Below are 17,746 nucleotides of genomic sequence, written 5' to 3'. Positions count from 1 at the left end.
TTAAGAACGCAACTCTGAAATTAAAAAAACAAAATTGATCATCTTTAGCAAAAGATCTAATGAAGTGCAACTACTTTATTTATAAACATTTTAATTACCGAGAACTTGTAAAAAAAAAAAAAAGTAAGCATGTTGAGGAAATTAATTAATTTTCAGATAAATCACAGTATTTACTGGCTGTAAGACTACAATCAATCAATCAATCAATCAATCAACTTTATTTATATAACACTTTTACAATCACGATTGTGTCAAAGCAGCTTCACAGTGTCAAACAGGATAATATTGCGACAAAATTAGATTTGGCTGTACAGTCGTACTGGAGAAAACAGTGATGTTATCAGCTTATTTTAATTTATCATATAGCGACAATGCTGGAAGATCTGTATTATAGTTTATAGAATTAAATAAAACCTAATTCATAAATTTTATTTGTATAATTAGTTGAATAACTTTAATCATATTTTTAGTGTCCCCAACTGAGCAAGCCAAGCCAAAGGCGACAGTGGCAAGGAACCAAAACTCCATCAGGGCGTGATGGAGAAAAATAAACCTTGGGAGAAACCAGACTCAGTCGGGGTGCCAGTTCTCCTCTGGCCTATTAACACACCGTGTAAGATTATTATTCTGGCAACCTTACAGGTCAGAAATCACATTAGATTGGAATATTCAAAATTTCAGGGTATCACGGAAGAGACGGATTTATTTAGGATGGGGTGTCGATTACACAAGAGCATGAATACATGAAAGATTTTCAGAAAAACTTTTCTGTCCAATAATTAAAAATTCAGTTTTATCTGAATTAAGTTGCAGGAAATTACTATTCATCCAATTTTTTATATCAGCTATGCATTCCGTTAATCTTGTTAATTGGTAGGTTTCGTCAGGGCATGAGGAAATATAGAGCTGAGTATCGTCAGCATAACAATGAAAACTAATGCCATGCTTCCTAATGATATCTCCCAGTGGTACTCCATACTGAACTTGTGATCGGTGTGACATCTCTTCATTTACTGCTACAAACTGATAATGGTCAGATAAGTACGATTTAAACCATGCCAATGCAGTTCCACTAATGCCAACATAATTTTCGATTCTATTCAGAAGAATATTGTGATCGATAGTATCAAATGCAGCGCTAAGATCGAGTAACACTAATAGAGAGATACAACCACGATCAGATGATAACAGTAAATAATTTGTAACTGTAATTAGAGCAGTCTCAGTACTATGATACGGTCTAAATCCTGACTGGAAATCCTCACATATACCATTTCTTTCTAAAAAGGAACATAATTGTGAAGACACAGCCTTTTCTAGTATTTTTGATAGAAATGGTAGATTCGAGATTGGCCTGTAATTGACTAATTCTTTAGGATCAATCAATCAACTTTATTTATATAGCGCTTTTACAATCACGATTGTGTCAAAGCAGCTTCACAATGTCAAAAAGGATAAAATTGCGACAAAATTAGATTTGGCTGTACAGTCGTATTGGAGAAAACAGTGATGTTATCAGCTTATTTTAATTTATCATTTTTAAGTTAATCAAGTTGCGTTTTTTTAATAAGTGGTTTTATTATAGCCAACTTAAAAGTTTTTGGTACATATCCTAATGTCAAGGATGAATTAATGATATTAAGCAGAGGATCTATGACCTCTGGAAGCATCTCTTTTAATAGCCTAGTCGGTATAGGGTCAAGCATACATGTTGTTGATTTTGATGATTTAACAAGTTTAGCCAATTCTTCTCCTCCTATAGTAGTGAATGAGTGTAATTTTTCCTCAGTGATACTACAGTGCTCTGTTTGAAGTGATAATGTAGTAGACGGCTGCATGGTTATAATTTTATTCCTAATATTATCAATCTTACTAGTAAAGAAGTTCATAAAGTCAATACTGCTGTGTTGTTTACAAACATCAGAAGTTGAAGCTTTATTTTTTGATAATTTAGCCACTGTATCGAATAAATACTTAGGGTTGTGTTTGTTTTCTTCTAAAAGAGTTGAGAAATAAGCAGATCTAGCAGTTTTTATGGCCTTTCTATATGCCATCATGCTCTCTTTCCACAAATTGCGAAAAACCTCCAGTTTTGTTTTCTTCCAGCTGCGCTCCATTTTTCTGGCTGCTGTTTTAAGGGCCAGAGTGTGCTCGTTGTACCACGGCGTTGGATTATCGGCTTTAATCTTCTTTAAGCGCCGGGGAGCAACTATGTCTAAAGTGCTAGTAAAGAGAGAGTCAATAGTACAATAGTATAAAACTACAGCCAAAGATGAAAAGTGGACTTGAGTACAATAGTATAAAACTACAGCCAAAGATGAAAAGTAAAATCCCTTAATTTTACATTTTAATATGAATTTATGTGTACACAACATTCTTAATGTTTGAACAATTGCAATGGATATTATTTTGACTTGATTATATTGACTTCATGCACTCAAGTCCACTTGGAAAGTTCAGTCAGATTTCTTCAAATTATTAATTTGGTTGAAATGTATTGTTGAATGTTGTGCAAGTAGGTAGCTACTGTACCTTTTATAATCGGTCTCTTTTGTTATTATTCTAAATTAAGGACAATCAAATAATTGAAGCATTCATTGTTAGTGCTTAGCTGAAATTAGTGGACATGCTGTGACAAAAGGCTCTTACTGTTCCTTGTTGTTTTTGCCAAGACCTGGCACTCATCCTCAACCTTAGGAGAGTAGAGAGAGAGAAATAAAGACCAAACGGTAGGATGCATTCACAAAAACGTGCGCAGATTTAGTCTCTAAATCATGCAATGAGACTACTCTGTCTGGATGTTTATTTTAAAACCACTAAAACCAACCGTTGATAATTTTTTTAGAACACTTTCTCGCTAAAGTTGCTTAGATCCTTTCTATACATGGAACAAGAGAGCCATCTGCCACTGTGGTCTCATAACAGCAGAGACTGTCAATGAGCATTAGCATCAACGAGCAAGTGTTCGAGCCCGCCTAGCGTGCCCGTATGGAGCTCCCAGTGAAGGCCAATGATATTTATCCTGCCAGACGCTGACACTAGAGCTGCCTACACTGCTGGAAACTTATGGAACTACATAACCTGTTGGACTCTTGCTGATCTTCAACGTCTGTGCAGCAAAACATTACAGTTGAAGAAAGCATCTAACCGTTTCTCCTATTGTCCTCCATATCGCTTTAAAATATAGCATTCTATGCAGAATTCATATTGGTCCGATACTTTTTCTGGTTTGCCCTGACTCGCAGATATGATTCACTGCAGACTGTGTGTGCAGACTGTGTGAAACCATACTTAATTTACCCCAATGGAAAGAATATTATCTGAATAGTTCCCTATCCCCTCTATATATTGCACTATGTTTCATTCACCATATAGCAAATATTAAATGTGTGAACAAGTAAGCAATTTTAGCTGCAGTTTCTATTTATAATGTAGGGGCGCTTTAGATTCCAGAGAGCATTTGATTGGACAGAAAATCTGATGATAAGCTGAAGACTTAGCCTGAAGTGAATCTGAGTGATGTCATCAAAATCATTGATCCATACTGGAAAAAGTGAGAGACTATAAGTTTTGAATGCTTATGTCTTCTAAATGCGTCATCGTTTTGGAGCAAGAAAACTTCAATTGTAATTTCATGGGGACTTTAATAGTTTAATTGTTATAGATGTTGTTACATAAATTAATTACACATGTAATATGTAGTTTTTTTTTTTTGAATACAAGTATTATGTAAAAAAAACAATAATTATGTATTTTATGAGGTAGCAAATTGTTGTGTGTCATCAGGAAGGACCACCCCTAACCCTGCCCCAAACCTGGGGTGGTGAGGAATTTAGTAAGGAGTAAAACGTAGTGAGGTCGTACGAATTAGCCACCTTTTAAAATGTGTACGAATTGCTGGTAGATTGTGTTGAACAACTGTACAGCCAAATCATTTTTTGTTGCAATATTGTCCTGTTTAACACAGTGAATCTGCTTTGAAACAATTGTCATTGTAAAAGCGCTATAGTTGATTGATGGGTTGATTGTTAAAAAATGTTTATGTACACCAAGTTATTTGTATAAAATAATTAATTTAAATGTTAGTAATAGTTATGACGCTTAATATGAATTTAACTAAAAGCATGACACGCAAGGCAAGTTTATTTATATAGCACATTTCATACACAATGGCAATTCAAAGTGCTTTACATAGAAGAGATGGAGCAGGTTCGCAATGTCTCCTGGACCTTACAAGTTGGTCCAAGGCGGGCTCCTGTAGGGGACGTTACCTTTGTCCTGCAGGGCCTCCCCTTTCTTGAGTCCACTTCTTTACAATATGTGTGCTACCACAAGCAGAATGAAAGGAAGCACACTGCTCTCCAGTCAGACAGCCCTAACCAAAAATAATAATCAACAGATGTATAAGAAATAGAAATATACAGTTGTAAATTAAAAATAGAATTAAAAATAATACAATTATGATGAACAAAGGTTAACTAAAAAAGTAATAAATAAAAAATAGTAAAATAATAAAAAGAAGACGTAGAGATAAGATTTTCTGTTCAGAAAGGCTTGTTGATAGTGATTTCAGTTTTGTCTTAGTCATTAGGTGAGAGTGCTAAGTAGATCTGAGTGTCGTCAGCATAGCAGTGGTAAGCAATTTTATTATTTTTCATTATTTGGCTGAGTAACAGCATATACAGGTTGAATAGGAGTGGTGCAAGAATTGACCCTTGTGGGACGCGTGTCATGGATGTCCACTCAGACTTATGGTCTCCTACACTCACATAATAACCTCTCCTTTCTCCTTTCCTCAGTTTTAAGTATGACCTGAACCATTTGAGGACCATCCCAGAAAGCCCGACCCAGTTTTCCAGCAGGTTAAGAAGTATGTTGTGGTCAACAGTGTCAAATGCAGCACTGAGGTCGAGTAGAACCAGAATTGAGGATTTGCTTGTATTAGTATTTAGGCGAATATATCATTTATTATCTTTATATGCTGTCTCTGTGCTGTGATGTGGATGGACACCAGATTGAAAATATAAGTATCCATTTGAGTTTAAGAATTTGTTCTGTTGATTGAAAACAGCTTTTTCAATGATCTTGCCCATGATGTAGAGTTTTGAGATTGGTCTGTAGTAGACCTCAATATGGAGTTATCCAAATTTCTCTTTTTCAGAAGTATTTTCAAATTAACTATTGCAGTTTTAAGGGAGTTTGGAAAAGTCCCATAGAGAAGTGAGGAGTTTACCACTTCTAGGAGATCTGCTTCTAAGCAGTTAAACACACTTTTAAAAAAGAAGTGAGGAGTGTGTCAAGGGTGCATGTTGATGTTTTAAGGTGCTTTATTGTTTCTTTTAATTTTTTTTAAATCAGACATAGTAACTTTCTGATGTTGTGGTCTGATCTGACTGACCCCAGAGCAACTTAAGGATGTGGTGACCGTCTTTCTGATATTATTCATTTTCTCTGAGAAGGAAGCAAACTCACATTTCACTAGGAATGTTACTTAGAGGATTTGTTAGTCTTTCTACAGTAACAAAAAGAGTGTGCGTGTTGTTTATGTTTCTGTTTATTATATTTGAGCAGGGCTGTCTAGTTTTGTCTAGCTCCACATTTAAAGCATGAAGGCTGTCTTTATAGATGTTATAAAGGACTACAAGTTTTGTCTTCCGCCACATGCGTTCAGATTTCCTGCATTGTCTTTTCATTATTTTAACTGCTGTTGAGTTTCTCCAAGGTGCCTTTTGTTTGCCACTCTTTTTCCTGACTTTCAGAGGAGCAATATCATCAATTACACTCTTAACTTTTGAGTTAAAGGAGTCAAGAAATTAAACCATTAAAACAGGAATCAACGCATTAAAAAGTATGTGGCTGCCAACATATAGCAAAAACAGAAGAGCATTAAAACAGAAAAATAAACAAAGGAAATTTTGTCTTACAATTCTGATCTTTTCCCTTCAGAACTGTAGAATTTTCAGAGAAAAAAAAAAGAATAGAAAAGAATAGAAAACTTTGTCATTGTACTGCTGTACAACAACATTTTAATCTCATGTTGCAAGTGCATACACATAAGAAACTGTACAATTAAACAAAAGTAACCTGTGCAACTATGACAGATGTGGAGTAAAGTGCAGACATTTGATTGTATACTTGTGTTTTGTTAGGTAGAATTAGGAAGAGCTTGCACTGCTTAATAGTTTAATCAATAGTCTCAGTGACAGTTAGAAAAGAAGCAGTGATAGTGAATTGTGACACTGTTCTGCCTTAAATCTCCTTTGTGCCTTAATAAAAAATAATATATTTCGTGCAAAAGAACATGACCAGTTTTATTACGCTTTTAATGTGTAACTTAAGACTATTTAAATTGGTATATAACTTACTTTTATAATTCTGTATAGTTGAGTCTAAATGTCTTTTCTATATTGTAAATGTTTTTTATACAGAAGGTTTTTATGCTCTGTGTAGGCTATTTGTAACTGTATTTTGTAAATATTAAAGCAATGTTAGCTGAATGTGATGTGTGAATTTATCTATCAGTATTAAGTATTTGAGATTTTTAAAACAAGTAGAAAATGTCAGTTGCTTCCCCTAACTGAAATCAGCATCTGGTATAAACCATTAGATCAAATTTTTTTATTATTAATTTTTTAATGTTGATTCTATAACGTCATTTCACCCAACTGAAAATCACCATCGTTTCAACGTTAGGTAAGCAAACCAATTGCGTTGATTTTATGTTCGTTTTTTAATGGCGTGTCTGACATTGGTTCAACATTACTTCGATGAGCAAAATGATGCCGGATCGATGTCAGAGATCAACGTCACTTTGATGTCACGGGAAACGTTGTTTCTCTTTTGATTCAATGCCAGTTTGCTATCTGAGTATAATTCATCCATTCAGTCAGAAACATACAACATTGTCACATGATAGTACAGGAAGTAGGCTATAAAATATTAATAATTATTATTTAACACTTTTGTTCTTCATAAAATAATAAAATACCAGTTCGGGGCTCCTCTTTCGGCTGTTGTTGCAGCCAACTGCACAACATATTGCAGGCCATCTGTCGTAAAGATGGCGGCACAAAGCTACAGTGACTTTGTTGTTATTCAGTCACAATCGATTACAGTGTATCTAATAAATCTATTGCACTGTAGCCTTTTCCAGTTCTGTTTTTGATCAATTTACTTTGTGTACTTCTATAGAGACTATTGACTAAAACACTTTGTTGTTGTTGTATTTTATATGTAATTGAAGTGGTATTCAGTATTAAGCATATTAATGTTGTCAGGTGGCACAACTCACTGTAAAAAAAAAAATCAGGTATCCAATTGAAAATGTTCAAGTGACTGATCATATCCAAATTTTATTTTGGCCGACTTGATTTTCTGTAAATTGAATTGAATCATTTCACAGAATTTCAATTCGGCCAACTGAAAAATTTAGATATGATCAGTCACTAGAAAACTTTCAATTGGAGACAGTGCTGATTCTTGTTTAAAACCAACAAATGATAGGTCAAAGTGAACAAGTTTAAATATTTAAATAACATTTCATACATTGTTCCTGACTCCAAAATATATATTTTTTTAAAACAAATGCTTTTTAGAAGCTTTTTTTTGCCTCAATTTTTTTTGCCTTCATTCATTCATTCATGTTCATTATTGGCTAATGCATGTTCCAAAACTAAAATTGAATTCAGCTGATACATTTTCTCAATGCACTGATTGCAGTTTTTGGCCCAAATATTTGGTCATAATGTACAATAGTTTTGCATGTTTCATGTGTGGGGTGCATGAAACTGGCACTATTATTCCAACAGGTTTGGCATCTCTAGATGTCTGTTCGGCTTCGCGTTAATACTGCTGTGTCCCTGATGCCAAAGGCGTTCATGCCAGCTCCCCTGCCAAGCACCATCACAGTACTATTTATAAATAAACACATGGGTACCAGTCTAGGTTTTAGTTAGAGTTTAGAATGATTCTGGCTTTTAGGTTAAATTGTCAGAGTTAAAATGAAGATGAGCTGACTTATGTTAAGTTGTCTCTTGCATAAAGAGAATTGGTTGCATTGTTGAACAAATTCGCAAGCCTATATGGATTTTGCACCCACAGAAAATAAAATGCCGGTCATTCACAAAGTTCTGCACTTTGTCTACCCCTTGTGCATTTTAGTCTCATTGAAACTGAAGTAGTGGTGCATCTTTTTTTCTGTATTATAATGTGTGAAACAGATATTTGATTGTTGATTGGCTAGAGGCAGATTTGAATGCGAGCTAGAATAAATTTGATTATTTAAACTAGTCAACTACTTCAACCACTAGCCTATGTTGTCGGAAGCCATCGAGAACTCAAGCGTGCAGTAACTATAATGATCAACTTCAAGCCCGCATCCTTGACATCTAGGCTCCGTTTAACTCAACTTTTGGACATGCACTCACAAACTTCCATAACTACTTCCCTTGGAGGAATCGGCACCATTTAGAAGTGCATTTAACTTAGTCAAGTACGCGATGGAAGATTTAGACAGACCATTGCCCCCTTGATTTTGACAGAAGGATCAAAAAAGCGTATGCATTTTGAAAACAGGTAAATTGTCTTTTAATGCCAAATTGAATATTTTGGCCAAAAAAGTATACTAGTCATCCCTTTTTAAGAAGGGGTTTTTTGTATTTTTAAAATGATCTGTTAGACATAAAATAAGCTATTATGAAAAATGTAAATGGGGTCAAGTGTTCTTTTAGACTCCATTGACATTAGATTTAGAATAGAATAGATAGATTTTTTCATAGAATATTTTATAGATTTTTTTAATTTAATTTTATAGATTTTTTTTTAAACACTCTTTTACTATGCAACAGACAAGTGACCAATCCTGAATTGTGACATCACTACCCTTATGAAAATGAACCATGTAGTAAATGTTATGAAAATGTTTTAATGTAGTAAAATCAATCAATCAGTCAATCAACTTTATTTATATAGTGCTTTTACAATGACGATTGTTTCAAAGCAGCTTCACAGTGTTAAACAGGACAACATTGCAACAAAATTTGATTTGGCTCATTTAATTTGGATAGTTTATAGAATTAAATATGACCAAATTAATACATTTTATTTGTATATTTACTCAAAATAACTTGGGTCATAATTTTAGTGTCTCCAACTGAGCAAGCCAAGCCAAAGGTGACAGTGGCAAGGAACCAAAACTCAGGGCATGATGGAGAATGATAAACCTTGGGAGAAACCAGGCTCAGTCGGGGTGCCAGTTCTCCTCTGGCCTATTATTAAACAGTGTATAATTATTACTCTGGCAACCTTGTAGGTCATAAATCATATTAAATCAAATTTTTGGGTATCACCTAAGAGACGGGTTCATTTAGGATGCCACGTCGATTACACAAGAATATGAATACTTGAAAGATCGGAGTTATTGCGCCGAGACGGGTTTATTGAGGATGACGTGCCGGTGAGGCAAAAGTGTACAAAAGTGTAGTAACCTTGTTTTTTTTTTTTTTAATGGACGGTTAAACTATGTTTAGTTTAGCAGACGGTTCATTTGTGTCAAAATGATCCCTGTTCATACGGATCCACAAAACGATTTAATATGCTGTATTATGTATGGCAGGCCAGTTCTCCAAGTAGGTATAACTCCAAAATGAGGCAAGAACTCCAAAAGGGGGTGGGTCTTTCACTATTGGCTCTGGCTTCATCCAACTGTCATTGACTGACGTTGTATATTAAACATTGTTTCTAGTTGAATATGTTATAGCATATATAGGAAATCGACACTGTGATTGGCATGACCAATGGAATCTTTAGAATCGGCTGTGGGTTAGAGTTTTTTTCAGGCACCCAAAGCGCTGTTGCAATGTAAATGCCACAATGCATAAAAAGTTTTCAGTTTTTAGTTAAGAAAATGGTGTTGTGTAAATGGACCCTAAGAGAGAGAGAGATGGTGGGAGGGAAGACAAGTTGACATTTGCAATTTTCTATGATCTGCAATAAGTCTTCCCCCCTCAAGAATGTTACATAAGCAAAAAAATGTCAACTAGACACAGAGAGGAAGATTGTGTGCTTTTTTTTAATGAAGATGAAGAGAGAGCATTGAGATGGATTATAGTCAACAGTATATTTACAGTAGTGTAGCACTGAAGCTTGATGATTATATTGGTCTTCGGTGATATTATTGAATTAGTATCCTGATTATGTGTGATACTGCTTGTAAATCGAGGCAATGAGCACAGTGAGATAATGAAGACTGCATACTTTTTACACACTCTTACAAATTTAAATGTCTCACTGGTGAGGTCATGAGAAAATAGTTCTCTTCTCTAATTTCTTTCTCACTCTCCATCATCTTACCCCCCTTTTTTTCCTCACTATTGCCCTCTCTTGCGGTCTTGACATGCTTACTAAACAGGCAACTGAAATCCCTCTCAAAGGCTTTGGCACTGGGGCGGAAAGAGAAATGCACCCTCACTGTCACATTTTCTCATCTTCACTCCATTATAGCATGCGTTTTGTTATTTTTCTTTCAGTGTCTCTTTTCCCAACCTCTCTTTTCTATCAGCTGACCCCTTTGCAAATCAAAACAACAGTTTTCCTCTTGTAGCCTCTCTCCTGCTACGTTGAGTGGTGACAGTGTTTTATATTCATCAGTCCAGTGACTGTATCATTTAGCCTTTAAATATTTCAAAATGGATTTAAAAGGATCAAAATATTGCATTGATATTAAACTCTGTGCTGGTGGGAACCTAGATGAGAATTTAATCGAGTACTTGAACCTCACGTGAGGTTTGTGAGAAATGATTCATGCACACACGGCCATCTCCGTTACCTTCTCAGGGGGTCCTGTGTGAATAAATTAATGGGAGAAAGAGAGGAAGTGATTCAAGTGGATAGGACAGAGGGGTCTCTGTTTTACATGCCTTTTGAGATGTTCCAAAATGGCAGCCTCTTTACATTGCTTCTTGGCAATTTTGTGTGTGAGTGTCTGTTAGGGGTTGTGTGACTCGCATTTAATTTACAATGAGGAGGAATTAAACCATGGAAACTGAATTTAACAGTGTCAGTCAAATACTTTAAAGTATATTGTTAAAAGTCATTCAGGACAATTTGACAACAAATTCCTAAGTTCGTCTTTTTGATACTGTTTGAATTTAAATTATCAGAATTTACTTGGTACATGTCTAAAATGGAAATATAAATGTTTATGTGTGCATGCTTTGTTATATATAATGTGTGTGTGTATATGTATATATATATATATATATATATATATATATATATATATATATATATATATATATAATATATATAATATGGTAAATGGACTGCATTTTTATAGCGCTTTTTAACAGACCCTATGGCTATCCAAAGCGCTTTACATTTTTGCCCCACATTCACCCATTCACACACCGACGGCGATGTCAGCCATGTAAGGCACCATCCAGCTCGTCGGGACCAGCTGGGGTTAGGTGTCTTGCTCAAGGATATATATATATAACATATACACATATACACATATACACATATATACATATACACATATACACATATATACATATACACATATATACATATATACATACATGCATGCACACACACACAGGGTACGGAAAGTATTCAAACCCCCTTAATTTTTTTTTACTCTGTTAATTGCAGCCATTTCCTAAAATAATTTAAGTTAATTTTTTTCTCATTAATGTACACACACCACATATTGACAGAAAACACAGAATTGTTGACATTTTTGCTGATTTATTAAAAATAAAAACTGAAATATCACATGGTCCTAAGAATTCAGACCCTTTGCTCAGTATTTAGTTGAAGCACCATTTTGATCTAATACAGCCTTGAGTCTTTTTGGGAAAGATGCAACAAGTTTTTCACACATGGATTTGGAGATCATCTGCCATCTCTCCAGGGATGCTCAATTGGGTTTAAGTCAGGGCTCTGGCTGGGCCATTCAAGAACAGTCACAGAGTTCCTTCATTATTTTAGCTGTGTGCTCAGGGTCATTGTCATGTTGGAAGGTAAACCTTCAGTCCAGTTTGAGGTCTTGAGCACTCTGGAGAAGGTTTTTTTGTCCAGGATATCCCTGTACTTGGCCACATTCATATTTCCTTTGATTGCAACCAGTCATCCTGTCTCTGCAGCTGAAAAACACCCCCACAGCATGATGCTGCCACCACCATGCTTCACTGTTAGGACTGTATTGGACAGGTCATATTTTTCTCCACACATACCGCTTAGAATTAAGGCCAACGAGTTCTATCTTGGTCTCATTAGACCAGAGAATCTTATTTCTCACCAGCTTGGAGTCTTTCAGGTGTTTTTTTTTTTTTAGCAAACTTTCATGTGTCTTGCACTGAGGAGAGGCTTCCGTCGGGCCACTCTGCCATAACGTCCTACTGTTGGAGGGCTACAGTGATGGTTGACTTTCTACAACTCTCTCCCATCTCCTGACTGTATCTCTGGAGCTCAGCAACAGTGATCTTTGGGTTTTTCTTTACCTTTCTCACCAAGGCTCTTCTCCCCGATAGCTCAGTTTGGCTGAACGACCAGCTCTAGGGAAGGGTACTGGTTGTCCCAAACGTCTTCTATTTAAGGATTATGGAGGCCACTGTGCTCTTGGGAACCTGAAAGGGTTAGTTCACCCAAAAATGAAATTGTCATTAATGACTCACCCTAATTTTTCGTTCCACACCCGTAAGACCTCCGTTTATCTTTGGAACACAGTTTAAGATATTTTATATTCAGTCTGAGAGCTTTTCTGTTCCCTCATGAAATTGAATGCACACTATACTGTCCATGTCTAGAAAGGGAATAAAAAGATCATCAAAGTAGTCCATAGGTGTCATCAGTTAGTTAATTAGAATCTCTTGAAGCATCGAAAATACATTTTGGTCCAAAAATAACAAAAACTACAACTTTATTCAGCATTGTCTTCTCTTCCGTGTTTATTTTAATCCTCAAAAAAAGATTAAAACGGTTGTGAATCAGCAGATTGATTCATGATTCGGATCGTGCGTCAAACTGCTGAAATCACGTGACATTGGTGATCCGAATCATGAATCAATCCGCTGATTCATAACCATTTGAATCTTTATTTGAAGATAGAAAACAAACCAGAAAGAGAAGACAATGATGAATATAGTCGTAGTTTTGGCTATTTTTGGACAAAAATGTATTTTCGATGCTTTAAGAGATTCAAATTAACCAACTGATGTCACATATGGACTACTTTGATGATGTTTTTATTACCTTTCTGGACATGGACAGTAAAGTGTGCATACACTTGGATAGGCTCTCTGACTAAATATAAAATATCTTAAACTGTGTTCCGAAGATGAACGGAGGTCTTACGGGTGTGGAACAACAATCGGGTGAGTCATTAATTACATTAATTTCATTTTTGGGGGAACTAACCCTTTAAGTGCAGCAGAATTTTTTTTAACCTTGGCCAGGTCTGTGCCTTGCCACGATTCTGTCTGTGAGCTCTTCAGGCAGTTCCTTTGTCCTCATGATTCTCATTTGCTCTGACCTGCACTGTGAGCTGTAAGGTCTTATATAGACAGGTGTGTGCTTTCCTAATCAAGTCCAATCAGTATTATCAAACACAGCTGGACCCAAATGAATGTGTAGAATCATCTCAAGGATGATCAGAAGAAATGGACAGCACATGATTTAAATACATAAGTATAACAAAGTTTATTAAAGCAAATGTTGTAGTTAATAGTTAGTTAATAGTGAGAATTGGACCCTAATCTAAAGTGTGACCAGACATTTTAATAAATTAATACTTTTATTCAGCAATCAAGCATTCAATTGATTAAAAGTGACAGTATCTGCATTTCATAATACTACAAAAGATGGTCACATTTTGGATTAGGGTCCAATTCTCACTAGTAACTATGAATTTTGCCTCAAACTCTTAATTACTGGTTATTAGTAACATAGTTGTCACATTTAGGTATTATGATTAAGGGTTGAAGAACATGGTCATGCAGAATATGTGCTTTATAAGTGCTAATAAACAGTTAATATTCTAGTAATACACAGCTAATAAGCAAGTAGTTAATAGTGAGCATTTGGCCATCAACTAATAAGATTGTTTTCATATGAATAGAAAGTTAAAAACAACAGCATGTCAACGAATACTGAATAAAAGGGTTTAGAGTTTCCACAAAAATATTAAGAAGCACAACTGTTTTTAACATTGATAATCAAATGTAAATATAATATATTAGACAATCATGAATTGAAATTTCCATGGATGCTCATATTTGAGGTTCAGTGCATTAGACTGGATTACAGCATAAAGAGTAAATGCCTCCAAAAAACAATCAATTAGGTCAGTGAGATGTTTCCAGTGTAAGAGGAATTCCCCATTGTGTGTTTATCTTTGTGCATTAAAGCTTACCCATCTCTCTCTCCAGACTGACCATGCAAGTCTCAACCTACAGCTCTTAATCCTAATCTGAATCCCAATCCTGGCCCAAGCTCAGGGGGGGTACATTAGTAAATCAGAGCTCCTAATCCAGCTACCACAAGCCGCTTTGGAAAGAAATCTGGGGCCTCGCTCACAGCAGTGAATAATTAAGCAGATTTGTCCGTGTGTGTGTGATACTGAGGATATATTTTGTCTTTTGTTCTCTCTCTGCATGACTGTGGAGCTGCTGAGTTTGCCGCATGGTAATAAGTGAACGCTTGCGGAAATGTTCCTATACAGCTTTGATTTCTAGCAAACTTAAATCTTACTGATTTCTTACAGAACTAATCACACACTAGGATTTTAGGATGCTTAGTCATGTAATGGGAAAATGAATGACATACACCGATTGGGCATAACATTATGTGCTAATATTGTTTTGGTTCCCCTTTTGCTACCAAAAAAGCCCTGTCCTTTGAGGCATGGACTCCACTAGACCCCTGAAGGTGTGCCATGGCATCTGGCACCAATATGTTAGCAGCAGATCCTTTAAGTACTGTAAGTTGCAAGGTGGTGCCTCCATGGATCGGACTTGTTAATTCAGCTCATCCCACAGAAATTCTCGATTGGATTGAGATCTGGGGAATTTGGAGGCCAAGTCAACTCGTTGTTGTGCTCCTCAAACCCTTCCTGAACCATTTTTGCTTTGTGGCAGGGCACATTATCCTGCTAAAAGAGGCCACAGCCACCAGGGAATACCGTTCCCATGAAAGGGTGTACATGGTCTGCAACAATGCTTAGGTAGTTTGTACGTGTCAATGGTACATCCACTTGGATGGCAGGACCCAAAGTTTCCCAGCAGAATATTGCCCAAAGCATCACACTGCCTCTGCCGGCTTGCCTTCTTATCATAAAACATTGTGGTGTCATGCGTTCCCCAGGTAAGCACCCAGACCTCCATGTGATGTAAAATAAAATGTGATTCATCAGACTAGGTTACGTTTTCCCATTGCTCACATGCACACAGCTGGCGCTTTCGGCAGTGGACAGGGGTCAGCATGGGCACCCTGACTGGTCTGCGGCTATGCAGCTCCATACACAACAAACTGTGATGCACTGTATTCTGACGCCTTTCTATCAGAACCAGCATTAACTTCTTGAAATTTGAGTTATTCACTTCACCTGTCAGTGGTCATTATGTTATGCTTGGTCGGTGTACACTTTTATTAAAATAACAAATTTCTATGATGGCAAAGCTGAGTTTTCAGTATCTTTACTTCAGTCTGCTCACATGATCCTTCAGAAATCATTCTGGTTTGCTGCTCAGCATAATTAGAATGAATTATTATTATTATCAATGTAAGAGTTTTGCTGATTAATATCAAACTATCATAATTTTATTCCAGGATTCTTTTCATTGAAATTTCAAAATATATATTTTTAAGAACATCATAAAGAGCATTTATTTAAAAATGGACATATTGTGTAACATTATAAATGTATTTAAAGGGATGCTTCACCGCTTTTTCATTTTGAACTATGTTATTCCCTTAACTAAGACGAGTTGATGCATACCTTTCTTGTCTCAGTGCGTGCACTTAATCTCTCTGACGCGGGGTGACATTCTGATAGCATTTAGATTAGCCCACTAAGCCCAGTTCCAAGGCGGAATAGCACTTCTGACATCCTCCCTCACATCTCCCCCTCAGTCTCTCATTTCTGGCAATAGGGGGGAGGGGGAGATGTGAGGGAGGATGTTTCAGTCGGGACTTTTTACTGCGACGAGTCGAAGTGCTATTCCGCCATACATTATAGTTCTCCTTTTTAATCTGCTTAAAAAAGCGCCACGTTTTATTTTGTCATCATACTTAATCGTTCAACTTTTCGTGTAACTGTATTTAAATAGGGAAAACGTGGAGGTGTTTGGTGGCTTCTAACTTGATCTCTGTTTGGTACCATAGTGAATGAACTGGGCTTAGTGGGCTAAGCTAAATGCTATCAGAATGTCACCGCGCGTCAGAGATTAAGTGAACGCACTGAGACGAGAGAGGTATGTATCAGCTTGTCTTAGTTAAGGGAATAACAGTTTAATATGAAAAAGTGGTGAAGTGTCCCTTTAATGTCACATTTAATCAATCTATTGCATCCTTGCTAAATACAATTATTAATTTCTAACAATATAGTATATGGGGTCCCCTATATAGTAGACAGTATGTGAAAACAGTAGTAGAAATAGAGATATTAATTCCCAGTATTGGTAAACTAATTAAATTGAACAAGCAGGAAAAATAAGTTGAGTTATAAGGTTGTGACTAACTTTTTTATCTTTTATCTTCATCTTTTGTTTCAGGCAGCTCATTTATCTCCAATTCTACTGGCTCTAACTCCTCAGACTTGAATGGGGTGGGGCTTAAGCCTGCACTTCCTGGTGAAGTTACACCTATTGCCCAGGCCCACATTCACTCTCGGAAACCACGAGCTGGTGAGGAGTCAGGCAGCAGTGAAGAAACCTCAACCAGTGCTAAGACGGACATCAGTGTTGATTCAGCCGAAGGGAAACGCCTCATTGACCTGCCGACAGATGGCATAGCTGCCCGGCTGCCCACTCTGGCTGAATCCCGGAAAAGTGGCTTGTCCCAGCTAGACTTTAGTGAAGAGGGAATTGAGGATGGTGGCCCTCGCTGGAAAAGCGCAAGACTACAAGCAGATGGGACATTGTTTGATGCGGTTACGATTTCTCCTCCTGAGTTTGCCCATTCCCAAACAGAAGAAATAATCACAGTGAATTTTTACAACCCTTCTCACCAACAGCAGATTGTCCTTGATTCTCCTGCTTGGGTTCAGGAGCTCCAGGGAGGAGATCCAACCTCCTGGACACTTTCTGATTTTTATGATTATCTGTCACCTGACTATTCGCCCACTGAAGTTTACTTAGAAGAGAGCCAACCCACGCCACCTGACATGGAAGATGAAAACGTTCCTCTCGTTGCCAGCGTGGTTCCCCCCAACAAGAGAGAATTTAGCTCTGATGATGGTGGATCTGGAGAAACTTCGCCTGGAGTATCGGTCATGCTTGACAACTCTGGTTGTCGTCTTGGATTTGTACGCATCAACAGCACATGTGTCTCACCGTGCGACATCTTCACCAGTTACTGCTTCAATGGGGGACAGTGTTATGTGGTTGACGGTATTGGTGCCTTTTGCCGGTAAGACGTTTGCATATGTGTAAAGGCCACTTTACAGAAAGAACAATAACTATAACAATAACTAGCAACATTCTGTTTATCATAAGCAGTGCTGCAGTTGTCATCTGCCACTTTATAA

At 36.7% G+C, this 17,746-nt stretch overlaps 1 protein-coding gene across 4 annotated transcripts in view; it reads left to right on the top strand.

Annotated features, from left to right (window-relative positions):
- cspg5b (chondroitin sulfate proteoglycan 5b) overlaps nt 1–17,746 on the top strand; it is a 60,427-nt gene that overhangs the window by 9,978 nt on the left and 32,703 nt on the right. For all 4 annotated transcript variants that reach the window (XM_067425211.1, XM_067425212.1, XM_067425210.1 and 1 more), the window contains exon 2: nt 16,773–17,628. In XM_067425211.1, coding sequence (XP_067281312.1) covers nt 16,773–17,628 — 856 coding nt within the window. The remainder of the gene's footprint in view (nt 1–16,772; nt 17,629–17,746) is intronic.

The sequence above is a fragment of the Pseudorasbora parva genome, chromosome 19, assembly GCF_024679245.1.
Source record: "Pseudorasbora parva isolate DD20220531a chromosome 19, ASM2467924v1, whole genome shotgun sequence".
NCBI classification, from domain to species: Eukaryota; Metazoa; Chordata; class Actinopteri; order Cypriniformes; family Gobionidae; genus Pseudorasbora; species Pseudorasbora parva.
Note: the sequence above shows the minus strand (reverse complement) of the source record. Positions and strands in the feature narration are given on the sequence as shown.